General features: G+C 31.2%; 1 protein-coding gene across 1 annotated transcript; it reads right to left on the bottom strand.

Moving 5' to 3' along the window:
- Positions 1 to 1,586: 1,586 nt before the first annotated feature.
- On the bottom strand, positions 1,587 to 5,488 carry LOC114422708. Its single transcript, XM_028389195.1, has 9 exons — positions 5,165 to 5,488; positions 4,747 to 4,823; positions 3,457 to 3,685; positions 3,181 to 3,335; positions 3,017 to 3,062; positions 2,844 to 2,935; positions 2,596 to 2,692; positions 2,287 to 2,343; positions 1,587 to 2,066 (listed from the first exon to the last, which is right to left on the bottom strand). The coding sequence occupies exons 1-9, from the start codon at positions 5,306 to 5,308 to the stop codon at positions 1,905 to 1,907; spliced, it is 1,059 nt and encodes a 352-aa protein (XP_028244996.1). The 5' UTR covers positions 5,309 to 5,488; the 3' UTR covers positions 1,587 to 1,904.
- Positions 5,489 to 17,858: the final 12,370 nt, after the last annotated feature.

Raw genomic sequence — 17,858 nt, 5'->3', positions numbered from 1 at the left:
TAAAAAGTTTCTCAAGAAACAATTTATCAATCGTTTCCTTCAAAATTCAAAAAATGTTAAGGTCAAAAACAATATTAACATAAATCAAAATTCAAAAAATGTTAACGTATAACACAATGTTAACATTTCCTATAGAACTAAAATGATAATAAAAACTTTCGCTCATTTTATTACTTTCAAAATTAAATTAACAGGGCCTTACACTTTTAGGAATGAAATTTATCATTCATCTTCTTTTTTTAATGTCAACTGATGCTATTATTATAATTTTGTATTATTTTTATTTCAACCAGAGAAGTTGTTATTTTGAAAGGAAAAAAAAAACAAGAGATATTGTATTTATAATATATATTTGTGCATTTTTTTTATTAAAAACATTCTTGCTTCAAATTTGTTATTAATACATTTGCTCAGCAAATTAAGCATTCATATTGTTTTAAAATGCCAACTTGTCGGCATATTGAATGTAAGTATGTAACTAAATACAGAAGACAAAAATCAAAGTTGATTTTCACGAAGACCTGCCCCTACTTGAGAAAAGTAAACAGATTAGTTGATCAACTTTTCATGAAGCATATAAAAATTAAAGGTTTAAATATGTTTTTTATTTTTAATATATATATTTGATTTTTTTTTATTTATGATAAATTTTTGTTTCGAATTGGATGTCTGATATTTAAAAAGTTTTGTTTTAAATTTATGTAATCGATAATTTATTTGTTAAATATTTGATAATATAATTTATAATCACTAAAAAAACTGTCAATTATCTGATAACTGCAATTTGTGGCATCATCAACCTCCATGACCCGACCCGCCTACATTGCCCTCCAAGACACCTTCCGTATCGAGGCCTCACATTTGAAGCGTGCGTCGGAGTTCTCACTCTTCGACATGTGTTTCGACCTATCCGGGCTCGCAAAGGTGAAGGTGTCCACGCCGATCCATTGGGCTTGTGGCCTGGCGAGAGCAGCTCCCCCGCCGCAGCCACGTGTTTGGATATTGCCACTGCCAGGAAGTGTCACTTTTCAATCGGGAAGTGCAGTGCATCTAATGAATACGATGATTATGACTTTAGTATTAAAGGCACTTTTTGACCCAACAGTAAGACTTGTTATGATGTATTTTTATTGATGGGTGTTGTTGAAGAGAGTAGTAGTGGCTTCCATTCCAGCATTGCGAAGAGAGGGTGCTGAGGGAAATGATGAGCTGATTCAAACTTGTCAATCTATTAATCGTACATGGTCACTTGTCACACATCAAGGCTTTTTGGCTTTTTCCTGCAGTGTCCCTTTTTTTTCTGACCCTTCCCAACTAGATGGCCACATTTCCTGAACCAAAACCCCTTCAATTGATTCTGGCCATAACCGTAAAAAAATCTAAATATGATTTTGTACACATCATCATCACTTAACTAACCGTTTTAAGTCATTACAAATCGAGTTATCTAATATTTGACATAGACATCATCACATTATTATTGGGATCTAAAAATAAAACTTTTTCAAATATCAAAAATCTTATTCGAAAAAAACATTTATTGGAGATCAAACACAAAAGTTAAATATATAATATAGATAAAAATATATTTAAGTAAATTTAAAACCCTTTAACATGGCTTTTCTTGAAAATGAATGTAAGTGTAACCTACACTTGGATCAAGAGGAATATACACATGTATAACTACTTTGATAATGTATTGTTACATATTTGCAGCTGCCTCTAACCTCTAACTTGTGGTAAACGAGCTAAAACTCATTGTTTTACCCTTAGCCCATGATTCCTAAGTCGAGAAAAATTGATGGTATATTAATTAAAGATATAAATCATCGTGCCCATGCCGACTGCAAGGAAAAAGGCATAAGCTTGGAATGCAGGTATAATTGATCATGCAGCAGTGTTCGTTATGTTGGGCATGGAGGTGAATTTGCATTGAGATCTGACACAACAAAACAGTCAGCGTTTTGCGAAAAACCATCGAGCTTTCTTAGCCTCTGTGCTCGAGGATGCTGAATGATTACCAAAACTTCATCTTTGGAGCTTTCATCATGAGAAGTAGAGGTTGGCTACACAGGCAGAAAATACAACATGAAACTATTTGAATTAGTTGATCTTCATAAAGAGTGTATGAGTAAAAAATAATAAAGGAAGATTTTAAGAATGTAACATAAGTCACTTAAAGCTTATACGAATGCTGTGATGATATTTTAAGAATACCATTACTAAATTAGTAAACTATTTACTGTATAACTCAAGAACATGAGAGCAGATTTATGTAACTCTTACCACCCCAATGTGCCATTCATGGCTACTAAATTCTTTAAATGTTCCTGCATCCATTTCCTGCATCAAGGTGTTTAGTGTGGTCAGAAAACAGAAAATAATCCGTAAACTACATATAAACTAGATTAATTCTTTAACTACATGATTTAAAGACGGGAATAAACTATAGATGTGTTTGGATGAGAGAAAAGAAAATTCAGATAATGATTTTTAGAATTTATATATATTGAAAATGTTCCAAGGGCACATGACAAGCTAACATAATACATACTATTAGGAATCTTGATCTACATGTGAAGAAGAATAACTTACAATACTGTAGGTGGGAGGCACCAGAGTCTCGCCTTTACACTTTGTGGTAGGCATAACAGAGAAGTTTGGTGCCAAATCTTGTGACCTGAAAATCCATCTGTATGTAAAGGAATAGATTAAGAGCTATTTAAGGATATAAAAGGATCATATAATTGGAGGAAAATCATACTGCGCGTTTTTTTTTACGAGAAATTTTATGAAGTTGAGATAATTCAAGTGTTCTTGCACTGGAACACAGATATGCATACCCAATGTACAAAAAGATGCAGAATTGTGCCCATTCTCTGAGCAATAAACGAAGCCAGTAATTCTCTGAAGAGTCATCGATGTTCATATATATCTAAAATTGATGAGCTTGTCAAAGTCAGATATTTATATATATCAAGTTTATAAACTATGAAGAGAAACCCAAATATAATACCATAGTTTCTGCTGTAGCTACTATCTGCATTGCACCCTGAAATTTCCTGCACAAAGGAAAGCATGTCGACCATTTAGTATGAATTATTGTTAGCATGGGTGAAATATATCTATGCACTTGAGAATAAGTTACTCATATACACTTCTTAGATGTGTGGCACTTACTTGAACATTGTGTACTTCTTATACACAGCATCATGCATTGCTTGAATATCCTCATGTTCTATAATGCTCAATTGTTCTCGCAACACTAGTAGATTTTGGGATATATGGTGGAATATTATGTAGAATGATATAAAATAATTTAGTAGCAGAAGAACCTGTACATTTGGTCCATTATGAATTAGCATCAAAGAACCATGCATGCTTATTATAAATCACAAATAACAGACAGTTTTATCAATTAAACTGCACATTTTATAGACCAGCTTAGTAACTTACAGAGAAGTATGGCACACAAGCCTTGTAACCAACCAGAGTCAAGTAAAAAACACATGCAAGTGCGGCAGTTGAACGGCGTTCGTTTAAAGAAAGACGCTCACACATGATGCAGTAACCATGAGAAATGAGCAAAAAGGAGACAAAAGCAGCTGTCTGAAATAGCACCCCTGTTACATACACCCCAAATGACATCCACAAAGAGCAGGCCTGAAAATTGAAGCAGGAATACCTGCAAGAATAGTGTCATGAGACCCAATGAAGTAAATTTTGCACACAACAAATGAAACTATACAAATTCGCACTTCTATGATGTGTTATCAAACAAATTGCATAGCCTGCCATGCTTTGTCCAGTCTCAAATTAAAAATGCACGTAGAATCATTAGCAAACTGACAATGTGTTTTGGTAAACATCATAAATGCAAAAAAAAAAAAAATACCGTCAAAATGGTGAATAAAGTGGAAACTACATTTGGTAGGTGGTAACTACTCTGTTGAGGCAGAAAACTACGTCCCAAATGCGTGACCAAAGTCACCAAACACACAGTTTAACATTTATAAACTTGAGGTTACTTGACAGTGGACCTCACAAACTACCATTTTGAAATTGAACTGCTACATGACGTAATTGATTCTTCAGTAAAAAAGACAACCCCACAAAAACACTTCAAAATTGGGGTTAATAATTTGAGCACTGCCCTTCCCTCCCCGTCATAAGCTTTCCACTGGTTGAATCCCTTTGCCTTTTATGCAAAATAATATAGGTACACGCACGCGTTCAGAAAATTTGAACGATAGAGTTGTGCATCAGAAGGCTTGCACGACTCAGTCATATCTAATGAATCTAAATTTTATCAAAATTATTTGCCCTTTCCCATCACAAGTACCTTTTGTCCTTCACTTGCAAATAACAAATATAGCTACATATTTCCACGAACACAAGTATTCTGAAAAGCAGAGTACTCTCCCATATAATCTTATTTGTTGGAAATTAAACTATTAAGAATGCAAGCGTGAATCAAAGATGTCTTAAGGTTTTGATTCAAGATGGATTGGCTAATCTTTTTGTTTCTAAATTGAAAGTGTCAGGAAATGTTAACAAAAAACAAGTAATGATTCTCAAATAAATGGAATGTTTTTAATTAACATAGAAACTTTGGTATCCCCTTCTGTTGCACCAATCATACGCTTAATTTGTCTCCTGAGCTATCAACAGAGACAAGAGTCGTCACTCACTCTTTCCAAACAGCATTTGATTAAAATCAAAACACAAATTAATCGAAAAACCTACCAGAAGAGGAAGGACAGCATGAGCTGTAATGCTTTAATCAACGGAACCGAAGCAAGTGTCCACTGCAAATTATTCCACTGCTCTAGCAAAAACAACATCATAAAACAGAGCATTTATGAAACCAAAGCAATCACATCCTTCAAAGCATAAATGTCAATTCAAACCTCAAATCAACAGCACTGCCTCATTTATGCACTGCCAAAACAATTAATTATCACATATTGATCGAAAATTCTCCTTAATTTCACTCAAACAATATTTATGTCATACCGAAAATTAATTTTAAAAAAAAGAGCAACAAAAATCATTTTCTCGCGTTGCATATTATTATCAATAAAGCAAAAGAGATCAAACTCGAATATTAACGAGTTCGAAAAGCCAACATGATACGAAACAACGATTAACGTGAAAGTGAAACCTGAGAATGGCGCGTTTTGTAGGTGTAAACGGTCCAAGAGCAAGCAGAGAAGAACCAGATCGACAAGAACGTCAGGTACAGCCACGGCAGCGCGCGATACGACTCGTCCACTCCGACACCGTAACCGTCGCCGGAGCGCGCCATTTCCTTGCCGGAAAAGTTACGCTTCTCTGCCGGCGACTGTTATTTCCGTTTTAAACTGTTCTGTGCCGTTGTCGTCGTCGTCGTCGTTGCGTTGCGTTGGGTTGTGCACTTGTACTTCAATCTTACCATGCGCCTTTTTATACGCTGGAGCGTTGCACACGTCTCAGACGTGGCCACTGTGTGCTTCTAATCAGTCAAAACCGTAATTCAATTATTTCGTTTCATCAATCATTAATCAATAAACTTTGGTTTGCTTTCTATTGTTCAGTAAATTATGTGGCGCCACTAGTACCACTATCTCAAAACTAATTCAAATTAAGTAAGTCATCTAACTAGTAGATCAAAATTTTATTTCAATTTTACTAGTCATATTGGATTCAAAATCATAAATATAGATGAGTTAAATAAACTTTTGAAAGAATTTTGTTATCTATCATAATTTTATTAAGCTATCAATAATAATTGATGCAAATGATAATAACTTATGTTCTTTAATTAAATTGTTCAAGATTTGAATTTTGATGGTAAGTATCAAATAAATTATATTAAATATATATATATATATATATATATATATATATATATATATATATATATATCTTGTGTCACCTAAACATTTTTTAGTTAAAATAGTATTTGACTGAATCCAATTAATTATTTGGTGCAAAACCATGATGATAGCTTACTTTGACAGATGGATATGGTTTTGGGGAATAAATGTAGATGGGTTTAATTAATTAAGCCCGGCCATATTTTTATTTTGTATTAAAATGCAAAGTTGATGGACCAGGTTTTGGGGAAACAAAGTTGGTGGGATGTAACTATCTTTGGTGCGAAGTGGAGTCATGCGCCAAAACCACTCCGAGTCTTTTCAATGCCTGTGTGAAGAGCATCTCATCAAAAGATTATCCATGCAAACATTGATTTTTTTTTTATTATGGTGAATTGATTCTAATTAATTGTTTATTAAATGGAAACGAAAGAACAAGATATGGTTGTTTAGACATTCTCTTAATATTAATATTTAACAGGGTATCTTTGTCATAAGCGCGTGGAAGAGGACTTGAAGTCGTGAAGACCACTCTGAAAGCATTTGTAAGCTTTCAGTTAAATAAACATAAACATGTAATGTAACACAAGTGAAATACCTTACTTTTTTATACAATGCTGCTTTAAGATTATTCGGTTACTCATTCCGAAATTCCTTTCAATAATACATTAAAACGATGAATAAACAATATAAAAAAAAAAAAAAAGGAGTTCTGTTTCATGTTGTTGTTCACGAAATACGTATCTGTCAGTTTATTCTAGTATTTAAATTAAACGACAAAACTCACCAAAGCAAGTGATGTTGGTGATGCATTTAACCACCAACTAATTTGCAAATTTTAAGTAACGGGGTTGACTTTTAAAGGCTTATTGATCTAATTTGTTTAAACCAAATTTGAAGGCTGCGGGGCATGGCTTGATATGGTAGATGAAGGTGGTAATCGGAAGATAATGAAGACTTTAGGTGAACAAACTCACTAACAAAACTAGTTTCCTTCACATCCTACCCAATCAAAAGCGTGAATATGTAATGCTTATATAGTTCCATTTGTCATCATCCGTAAACGTATATATTATTTTAGATCTATGCAAATAAACACCACCTTCTCCATAATTAGTTTAATTCACATTTCTATCATTCTATGCATAGTAAAACTGTAACATCTCAACAATCATATTTTGTCTCTATAATTTTAAATAAGAGCACTTTTCTCCGTCCCCCCCAAAAAAACATTTTTTTAAAGATTTTGACCGAAAATAAAAACTGTGGTTGTCATAAAAATCAATCTAACACAATGATAGAGCAGTAATTTTATCATCTTTTTTCCCCACCATTCTTATTTTGATCAATGAAAGAGATCCCATCATCACTTTTTGTTCAACAATTTTTTTAGGGAGAATAATATCATAATCCAAGATAAGAAAAGTCTCAACTTCAAAGAGCATTTAAATAAATAAATAATAACCAAAAGCCTTATAATTCTGAGCTAAGTGCTACCCCTTCACTTCACTGCAAACCACTTGAAATGGCTTGGACTGACTCACGCTGGATTCCATGCATGGGGACATTTCTCGTTTAACCATTAATAATTTGGGCTTACAAAATATATAATAAAAAAAAAACACATGGGTTATTCTTCCTACACCAAAGAGGATTTTCTTCTACACCCAACAATTAAAGTAAAATGATCAAATTGTCCTTCACTTAGAATTAGAATACACTCATCCCCTCCATACGTCCATCCCCCCTCTCGTGTTTCTGCATTCGCCATTCCTATTGTGCCGCTGCGAGTCTCTTCTTTATGTTCATCCTTCCATTCATCTTTATCATTCTATGGATCATTTTGTTGGTGCGCCTCCCGCTGTTGTCATCGCCGTGAGTGTCTCTATCTCTCTAACTGTGTGTTTGTTTAATTTTTACTACACTAAACTCATACGAATTGGCATTAATCCGTATGGATTATACAAAATGGGAATTTGTATGATGCATATGAATTGATAATTTGTATGAAATATACAAAACGGAAATCTCTATGATTCATATGGATTGTCAATATGTATGATTCACACGGATAATCTGTATACTCCATACAGATTATCAATCTCGTAATCGGTACGAAGTATACGGATTCCCAATCCATATTTTTTGTTTATTTTAAATTATTCCACTATTTAATAAATTATTAATTTAATTAATTTGTTTATTTGAAAAATCAATGTTTAACTTTTATTGTTATTTAATTATTTTATAAATAACTGTTGTTGTTTATTTTAAATATTTTTTTATTTAATTAACTATTTTTTTATTTTATTTTATTTGAAACAATTTTTTATTTAATAAATAATTTATTTAATAATTTTTTATATTTAAAAATCAATGTATAATTTTTTTGTTATTTAATTATTTTATAAATAACTATGTTAATACTTTTATATATTTAAAATAGTTATTTTGAAATATTTAAATAAAAAATTGTAAATTTTTATAATTTATATATTCTAAAATTTAGTTAAACAAAAATAGGTAATATTGTACAAGAAAAATATTTCTTATTAATATATTTGTATATATACTAAATATTTAATAGTATTAAATATTTATAGAAATATTGTTTTGAAGGTAAAAAATAATAAAAATTAATATCTTGATCCATTTATAAATATTTAAAAGTATTAAAATAGTTATTTATAAAATAATAAAGTAGTCATTTATTAGAAATAAAAAAAATGTACTTTGATTTTGATTTTGAAGTTACTTCACAAGATAACCAAATTACCACAACACAACCAGTAGCAAGAAGGTCATCATCTTTGGGATCTTTGGGGTCCTCGGTGCCTTCACTCCTAAGTGAATATATATCCTCGGTGCCTTCACTCCTACACTCATTTTTATAAATTAATTTAAATGCCTAATTAGAGGCTAAGAACTTGATTTTGCTGTTACTTTGGAGCTATAGGATGAAACAAAAATTAATCACCCTACATAACATAAAGATATGAGTTTGCAATCTGAACCACGAGAGCATCCTAATCCAAAGTCAGTCACCGGTTGCTGCTCTAATACCTCTACAGAAGGATTCTAAGGTTAGCTGGACTTGATACTTTTAACTGAAGATAAGTTATATCAAAATGCTTGAAGAGTTGTACATAATCTTTGCAGTGTCTAATCTAAGAAAATAGTTGGACGAATTTAATTGTTTGAGGGATTCATTGATCAGTATCTAATCTATGCAGTGTAAAGGTTATTAACACAATAGAGTTTGACCTCTTGGATTGGCTGGATGGCATCACCCTTGAGCAAAGACTCTGTTTTTTTTTTCTTGAATTTTGGATATGTTGTACATGGTTTAATATATATTTTATTTTGGTGCTTGCTGATTAATCCAATTGCCTTTTGACATGATATATATTTTTAATCTGTTTTTTTTGTACAATTTTGAAGCAAACATTTTTTACTTAACGTAATTAGAATGTAATTTTTCCACTCCAAAATGCTTAATACATAGCATGTGATCATAGCCTCTTATACAATTTTGTATCTATTATTATTGTAACACTCTTAAAGTTTATATATCATTCCAAATTCTAAATTATAACCTTTAACAAATAAATTTACTTCTTAATCAAATCACAATTTTTCTACTAAACAAAAAAATAAATCTAATGCAACCTAGCGGAGTAGGCATGGGTTACATACTAATCGTGTATAAGAAGGGTGACCAAAAAAAGTTGAAAAGACAAAAAAAAAATCAATAAAATTGAGTTTTCCCCCTCCTAAAGAACCAATAGATAGAAAGTAGACTAAGATATAGATATAGACGGTAAACTTGATATACACAGCAAAAGGCATTTTAAAAATTAAATTTTGGTAATTTTTAACGTTAATGTAAAAAAAGCTACTATAAATAGGCCTACACATGAGCTTTGACTCACAAACGAGACATCACCATGGCGTGGCTCACATGCTTTGTGTTTCAAATTGCGGCTTAGGTCAGTTTCGATTTCGATGCTACTGAGAGAGAAGAAGAGTACTCCATGGTGTTGCTCGTCTGGGTTCATGTGAGCTTTCAGTCTCTCTCTCTCTTCTGTTTCATTTTGCTATCTTAACGTTACGAATGAGTTTTCAATGCTACTGAGGGGGAACGAGAGTATTCTTGATTGGGCTGTTGGAACCCACTGTTCCTCACTCAATTGCAAGAGATGCAATTTACTTCCTCTCACATTCACTCGTGTATCACTCACTGTTTTTAAGCACAAAATTACATAGAATTGCACACCTACACACTAGGAATAGCACTAGAGACAGAAAAATGATAGAATGAAAAACCTGTTTATTAAGATGCATGTATGCCCTTTTATACAAGCAAAACAGAGCAACAACCCTTCACACTTAGGCTAGGCACTTATAACATAATTTTAAAATTCTGTTACTCTCTTATATCCAATGTACAATTAAATCTACACCACATAAAAACAGAATTAAACTCTCACATGGGCTTCTAAGAACCCTTGGTGTTGCTCGTCTGGCAGGTTCTTCTCTCTCCCTCTGTTTCATTCTGATTCTGCTATCTTTGAATTTCTTTATAATTGATATGGGAAATGGTGCCTTTCGTTAAGCAAATGCCACTCAGTCCCAAAATCGTCTTTCGAACAAATGTTTTGTGGCTGCCTTTATGTTTGCGATAGTGGTAATTTTTTCTTTTTTCATCATAGATTATTCAAAAACGTTCTATTTTCCACGAACAACAGAATAACCCTAAATTCTGCTACAAGAACGAATTCTTTGTTTCAAACTTTTGAATTTTTTTAAAATGACCCTCGGTGACTCCAAAAATTTTGTGGCAAGAACGGATAATTCTTTGTGAATTCAATAATCCTTGGTGACCTTAAATTCTGTGGCAACAATGGATTTTTATTTTTAACTCTTTATGAGTTCAATGACCCTAATGTGGCAAGAACGAATGCTTTATTATGAATTCTTTATGAATTCAATGACCCTTGATGACTCTAAATTTTGTGGCAAGAACATATTCTTTATTTTGAATTCTTTGTGAATTCAATGACCCTTGGTGGTCCTAAATCTTTGGCAAGAACAAATGCTTTATTATGAATTCTTTATGAATTCAATAACCCTTGGTGACCCTACATTTTGTGGCAAGAGCATATTCTTTATTATGAATTCTTTGTGAATTCAATGACTCTCGGTGACCCTAAATTTTGTGGCAAGAATGAATGTTTTATAATGATTTATGTGTCAATTCAATGACCCTAAATCTTTGGCAAGAACATATGCTTTATTATGAATTCTTTATGAATTGAAGGACCATTGGTGACTCTAAATTTTGTGGCAAGAACATATTCTTTATTTTGAATTCTTTGTGAATTCAATGAACCCTTGGTGACCGTTGGTGACCCCATATAAATTTTGTGGCAAGAATGAATGTTTTATTATGAATTCTTTTGTGAGTTCAGACCTTCAGTGATCCTAAATTTTGTGGCAAAAATGGATTACTTTAAAATTTGTAGGGAAGGCATATTTGAACTTCAATGACCTTACAGTGCAATTGCAATATGAATTCTTTATTCATAAATAGAATTGGGAATTGGGATGCTATGCATTGTGCCTGGATGACAATAATATATGGATTTTTTATTCATGATGTAAATTTGAGGATGGTAAGAGCTTTGATGAGTAATGGAGAGTTAGAACAATTTCAATTTGATTGTAAGACAAATGAATTTAATTTTGGGAAGACACTTGATTAGGCTCAACTTCTCTTAAGGAGATTTTTCCGAGATTGTATCAAATCTCAAAGGACAAACATGTCTTAATTTCTGAAAGGAGGGGTATGGAGCAATAACAGGTGGTTGATGTATGATTTGTTATTACCAAAAATGTCTTTTTGAAATAACGTATACCATTCTGGAAGTAAATTTCCTAAACTATAAATTATAGTTGTGAAGATATATTTCTAGAAACACATTTCTGGAAAGCAAAAAAGATGTATATCTTTAAGGGAAAAGGGTATAATGGGTACTTGGAAGGAAGAAAGGAAGTATGGGAGTGTACTTAGAAAAATGGGAAGTAAATAGCAAGAGCCCTTGTTGAGGCTTGATTTGATTCTTAAAATTTTGTTTAGTCCATGTTATTTCCATACCCTTTTTTATCTTTCCATTCTTCTTCTTTTTTAACTAAAAATAGAAAACAAGTTTTTGATGTGTTTGATTTTGTGCATGTTTTGGTTTGCAGTTGAAATTACTGCATCGCGTGTTAGAATGCAGATCCAACAAATAAAAGCAAAATGAAAACAAAAACAAGGATCTTAATCCTTTGACAAAGGTATTTTTGCCTCAAAAATAATTTCTCCCTGATTTTCAAGCATGCACTTTTTTTTATACAAAAGAAAACTAGCTTTTGTTGTGTATTCATACATGACAAAAAATAATTCTCGTTGAATCGATGAGAAACAAAAAAAAAGGTACAATAGGGGAGGGAGAAGAGGTAGAGGAAAAGGTGTCTCGTGAGAAAGTTGAGCAAATAGTTAAAAGAGACAGGTAAGGAGGTAAAGAAAGGGGTACAATAGAAAATTAAAACAGAAAAACTATGGAGTGAGAACAGAAAAAAGGAACGGCAAGAATAACATGAGCCTTTTGTTTCAGTGCCGAATTCTGCTTCTGCTTGTCCCGTTTCAGTGCCTTATGGGCCTTTAACTTATTTGCCTAATTTTATGCTTCGATTATTGGGCCAAGATGTCGTTCCTAAATCTTTTTTTTATGGTGCAAGATTTTAAAACGCATTTGTGGCTGTTTGTCCATGGCTGCTGGTTAAATTATTCAAACTGTATTCATTATGTTGACAAACTAAAAACTCAATTAGTTTCTTTTTTACTATAATAGAAATAATCTTCACATATCGTTCTATTCGTATTTTTCTGTTTACAATCTAATTTGTGCATAAAGCAACAATAATTTACTGACCTAAACCAAGTGATATTGTTGTTGAATATCTGTCCAAGCATGTGGTTGATATCATCCCCTGCTTAGATAGCCTATAAAAAAAATGTATTTCATATGAACCAAATAAAACATTTAAGTTTAATAAACATGCAAGATAAAAAAATGTTACATTGTCAACTAATTAAACATTATTGTTGAAATGATTTTGAAGATAATTACCATGACAAACTATAATTAAATAACATTGTAAAATTATTTTATATTATTAATGCATAACTTCCTTTTTTTAACTTAAAAAAAAACATTTTTTTATAACATATCTATATTGAGCTCCTCTATTGCCGATTAGTTGTGGCTTATTTACCTTGGATAAAAGCCAACTTCAGCACACAATGTAGCACTATTACTTACTCAAACAAAATATATTTCCCTTTGTGCTAGATAGAAGCAAATGAACTCAAACCCCTCTCGAAAAACTATTTGCTCAATGTAATTTTCGTTGTGATTTTATTTTCTCTTCCTAACTGACCTTAAAATAGAGAGCCAAATGATTTAGGTGTTAGGAGATGTACCACCCTACCAGGAAATAAAGAGAGTGCTAAAAGAAAATGAGAACTAAAAAAACATGAAATTGACAGTATGAAATGTTTACTGTTTATGGTGATCTCGTATAATAGTACTAGTATAACAAGGTTAACACCTTAACCAGTCAAGTCAAGGAACTAATTAATGACCCAACCTAACAAGATAATTAATAGTTAATAACCAATAAAGAAAAACATGTGTTCCACATTAAATTTCTCTATTTTCTGAAGCTGGGAAATAACATCGACCATCTATTTCTTGTCAGCTAACCATGTCAATAATTATTTTGATGCTGCACTATATCATGTTAATTGATCGATTTGATTTGATTTCTTAATATATTTATCTCTTTTGTTGTGCTGTACTATTTTTTTTCTCTCAATCTCTAAATTAATTTTTTAATAATTTTAAAATAAATGATCAGTAATTATAAATTGTTTATTATAGATCTAAAAAAAATTAAATACATAAAAAAATATTTCTTATTAAATATACAAAAACCCTCGGCCTAAAAGAAAACAGACGACACCTAATCTGATTGATATGCATGCGGGGCTAAAAAGAATAATAAGACAAACCGACACAGCTATTAATATCTTTTGGATGCCCAAATTTTGCAAGAGAATATGATATTTTCCATATATTACTCATAAATACCGTGTAATTTTTTAAAACATATTTTTAATCACTGAAAAATGAAAATATTATAATTGTTAATTTTAATTTCTATAAAAAAATTAATTTCTGTATGTTATAAGGAAATGTGCGATTTTAGTTAAAAGTAGGTGTTTTTTCTCATTTATAAGGAAAAAAAATTAAAGACTTAAAGAATATGATAATTTAAAAAACTAAAAATGTATTTAATCTCTTTTTACTTGTGTCACGGTAATTTATCCAAAGGGAACCCAGATCCTTCAACCATATTAAGATCTTGGAATTTTAATTAAAGGATTTGGTAAGGTTTTAGGTAAGAAAGTTTCTTCAGCGTATATTGTCAAGATCGCATCGCGTACGTACGTGGATCTAATAAATATCAAATGACATTATTTAGTTTACCAAATTCAACCTTTAATGACATCGTGCAAAGGGAATGGCAAATTAAATAGGACCGTGCTACACGTTGCCAATGGTATATAACTGTTGATGACAATTATTTAATTCATTATTGTCGATAAACAAGTCAGAGCTTTTCTTTCTTTATTTTTTATTAATTAGGAATTTAAGTAGAACGACATTCTTAATTACCCAATTTGTTATTGTTTAGAAAAGGTGAAATTAATACAATGCACATTGAGAACGATATTATAAATAAGTACATCTTAATAGTATTAATTGAAGATTCTGATTCTTATAAATTAAGAAAAATACAACGCATTGATGCTCAATTGAGAATTTCTTTAGTACAAGTAGTTGTATAAACATTGACAAAAGATCATTAGGTTCAATTCTACACAATTTTATTTATATAAGGAAGGAAGGACAAACAACAATTTTTTGCTTTACAATCTCAATTATGTTAGTTTATTCCCTCTAAACGTATCAATAAAACAATCACAACTTAAAAAAAAAAAAAAAAGGACAGTAGCTAGAACAAAAAGAAAAAAAATACTTGATTAGAAAGATTAAAGAAAATTGACACTCCTTTCATTTTTATTTATATTAAAAAAAAATTTCTTAATATGGCCTATGCTATTTTTTTTTTCTCTCGTGTATATAATAAGCATATAAAATATTTCAGAATTAAATAAAGAAAAAATATAATTAAAAAGCGTTTAATATTGTTATGAATGGATTGATAAATAAATAAATCTTCTAAATATCAACAATAACATGTTTCTTCATTAATTAAATCCACTTTTTACATGATCACAGAGCGTATAAATGAACTGATGGAATAGTATAAGACTATAAATACTAGATTAGGTTAAAAGCAGGCGATTTGATTGGTTGGTGCTGTCAGCTGAGATGTTGGAATTATATGTATATAGCGATAATGAAGTCCAAGAATGAAGTTGTACTTGGTGTGGGAAGTGCAGAAGTTGTACTAGCTAGCTAGTTATACCACAAGGTAGCAGGTTAGTGTTGGAGTGGACAAATTGAACTTGGTTAATGGCGACTAAGAAACACTGGCTTTGATTACGTGGTGGGTAACCTTGCCAGCTATAGTGGGAGATGTTGGTTAATTTGGACCCATCATGCATGCACGCGTCAGTAACGCCATTTATTTCATGCCCAGTGCATGCACGTTGACCACATAAATTGATTTTACACAAGAGAATTGATAGAGTTTACACTCACCCAACAAATAAAATTAAAATCAATGCAGACAAGTGAGAGGGAAAAGAGTGATAGAGTCATAGAGATATAGAGATGTCTAGCTGATGAAATTGGAAGCTAGGAAAACATGCGAGAATCGTGCAGACAAGTGGAGCAAGCCAAGAAGGAAGAGAAAATAAAAAATCATGATGTCAATGGCATCCAAAATATTGAGATTCTATCACGTGACACTTCTGCTAGCTAGTTGTACTTTCTTAAAAAAAATGAAGGCCACGTGAGCCTTATTATGACGAGGTAATTTGATCTTTTGGATTTTTTTTTTGAATATGTAATTTTATTAAATATTTAGAGGAAAATTTTTTGACTATCATAATAATAATAATAATAATATTTGATTCAAACATAATTTTCTATGATAAATATTTTTCGCTGTTGTCGTAAAAAAAATGTTTTTATTAGAAATTATTATTACATTAGTTTTATACAATACAAAAAGGACAGAGATAAAAAAAAATGTAGAAAAATATGTCTTAAGACTTAAGAGTACAGGCGGTATAATGAAAAAATAAAAAATAATATTGTAAAAACATTATATAAATAATACAGTATAATTCTTTAAAAAAACAATCAAATATATTTTCAATACTGTGACTGGTTAATTATCATACACAAAAAGATCATTCTAAGTTAATAATTTTTATTATTTTTAAATAAAGATGACATGTATCTAGTAAATATGTTGATCAAGTCAAATAAAACTATTTTATATAATATGTTGCTCAAGTCGAATAAAATTATTTTATATGGAAACAAAAAAATTTCTCTACGTATTTAATGTAATTATAATCAAGATTTGAATTTAAGGCTACTGAATAAGTCGAAACAGTCGCAAACCGTAGTAATTAGCATTTAAGTTCCTCCAATTTTATAATTCATGTATGAATATGTCCTTATTAAAAGCCGTAGTTTTAGGACCATAGCAGTGATAAAGATCGACTAAGATCGTACCATTAATTAGAATATCTAATGAAATCCCTTGTGTAAGTTAACCTTGTAGTACTAATCCAATTTTTTTAATTTTTATGTAGTGTACTAATCCAATTTTAATGACCATTTGGTGGAGTAATTTTATAAAACGGCATGTGAATTCAGCAAATTAAAAGGTCTTTTACATCAACGAATTCTCTCAATTATTGTAAAGTAATATGCATTGATAATAATATAATGAAAACCAACCGCAATTAGCAAATAGAAAAAGACTACTTCTGTAACCAGATCCATTTCTTTGTCAAGTAAACGTGTAAACTAAGCACAAATTAAAAGAAGTTTCTCTGACGACTCTTGTGTTAGCGACCATCGTTTTATCATTAATAACACACCCCTCTCCCATGTTTTGTCCTATTTCTTTTTAGTTTTCGAGGCGCTATAATGATCATATATATGTCAAGACAAATGCGAATTATGGAACCACGTTAATATTTTCCGGGACCATTAAAAAATATATTAATAGTTTGGTTTTTGTCATCATTTGTCCGTTAATTAGTAACAAAATAAGACTTCCATCTCACGAGCCAATTAGGACTGTGAAAATAGAGCTGAATTTCTTTGAATACTACTGTTATATTATATCAGTCGTTGAACATTCACAGAACTTACTAAGGTGGAAATTGCACGTTTTATTATTTATATACTTACCGTTAGACACTCCAACTCTAAGTGGTTGTATCGAAATGATATATATTTCTTTTCTTTTCAACCTCCTCCACGGGAAGAATCTTAGCTCCAAATTATTGACCATTTTTAAGTGTCACATCTATCAATCTCTTGCAAGAGGTTAGCTCGAATTAAATTTAAGCATCTAGGGCATTGCAAATTTGCAATCCTATAGTAACGCTTTTGCAATGGTAGAGATGTTTTTCCTCTCTTATTAGAAAGGATGATTAAGACACTACTAGTGCATTAGACAACCCAAATCCTAGTGTGGCCTATGGTAGATACGCTCCTTCCTCTTTTAATTTCCAACAAAAGGATACAAGGTTATGATTCTAATTACTTCATTTTCACCCCAAGTCCTAAATTATTACACGAAAATTGAAAAAAAAAATAGGAGGAAAACCGAGGGAAAGGAATGAAAAATAACAACAAGGAAATTAAAAAAGTAAGTTATGGTGTGTAATAGACT

This window comes from Glycine soja, chromosome 8 (assembly GCF_004193775.1).
Source record: "Glycine soja cultivar W05 chromosome 8, ASM419377v2, whole genome shotgun sequence".
NCBI classification, from domain to species: Eukaryota; Viridiplantae; Streptophyta; class Magnoliopsida; order Fabales; family Fabaceae; genus Glycine; species Glycine soja.
The sequence above is the reverse complement of the archived record's forward strand: the minus strand, read 5'-3'. Positions and strand labels throughout refer to the sequence as shown.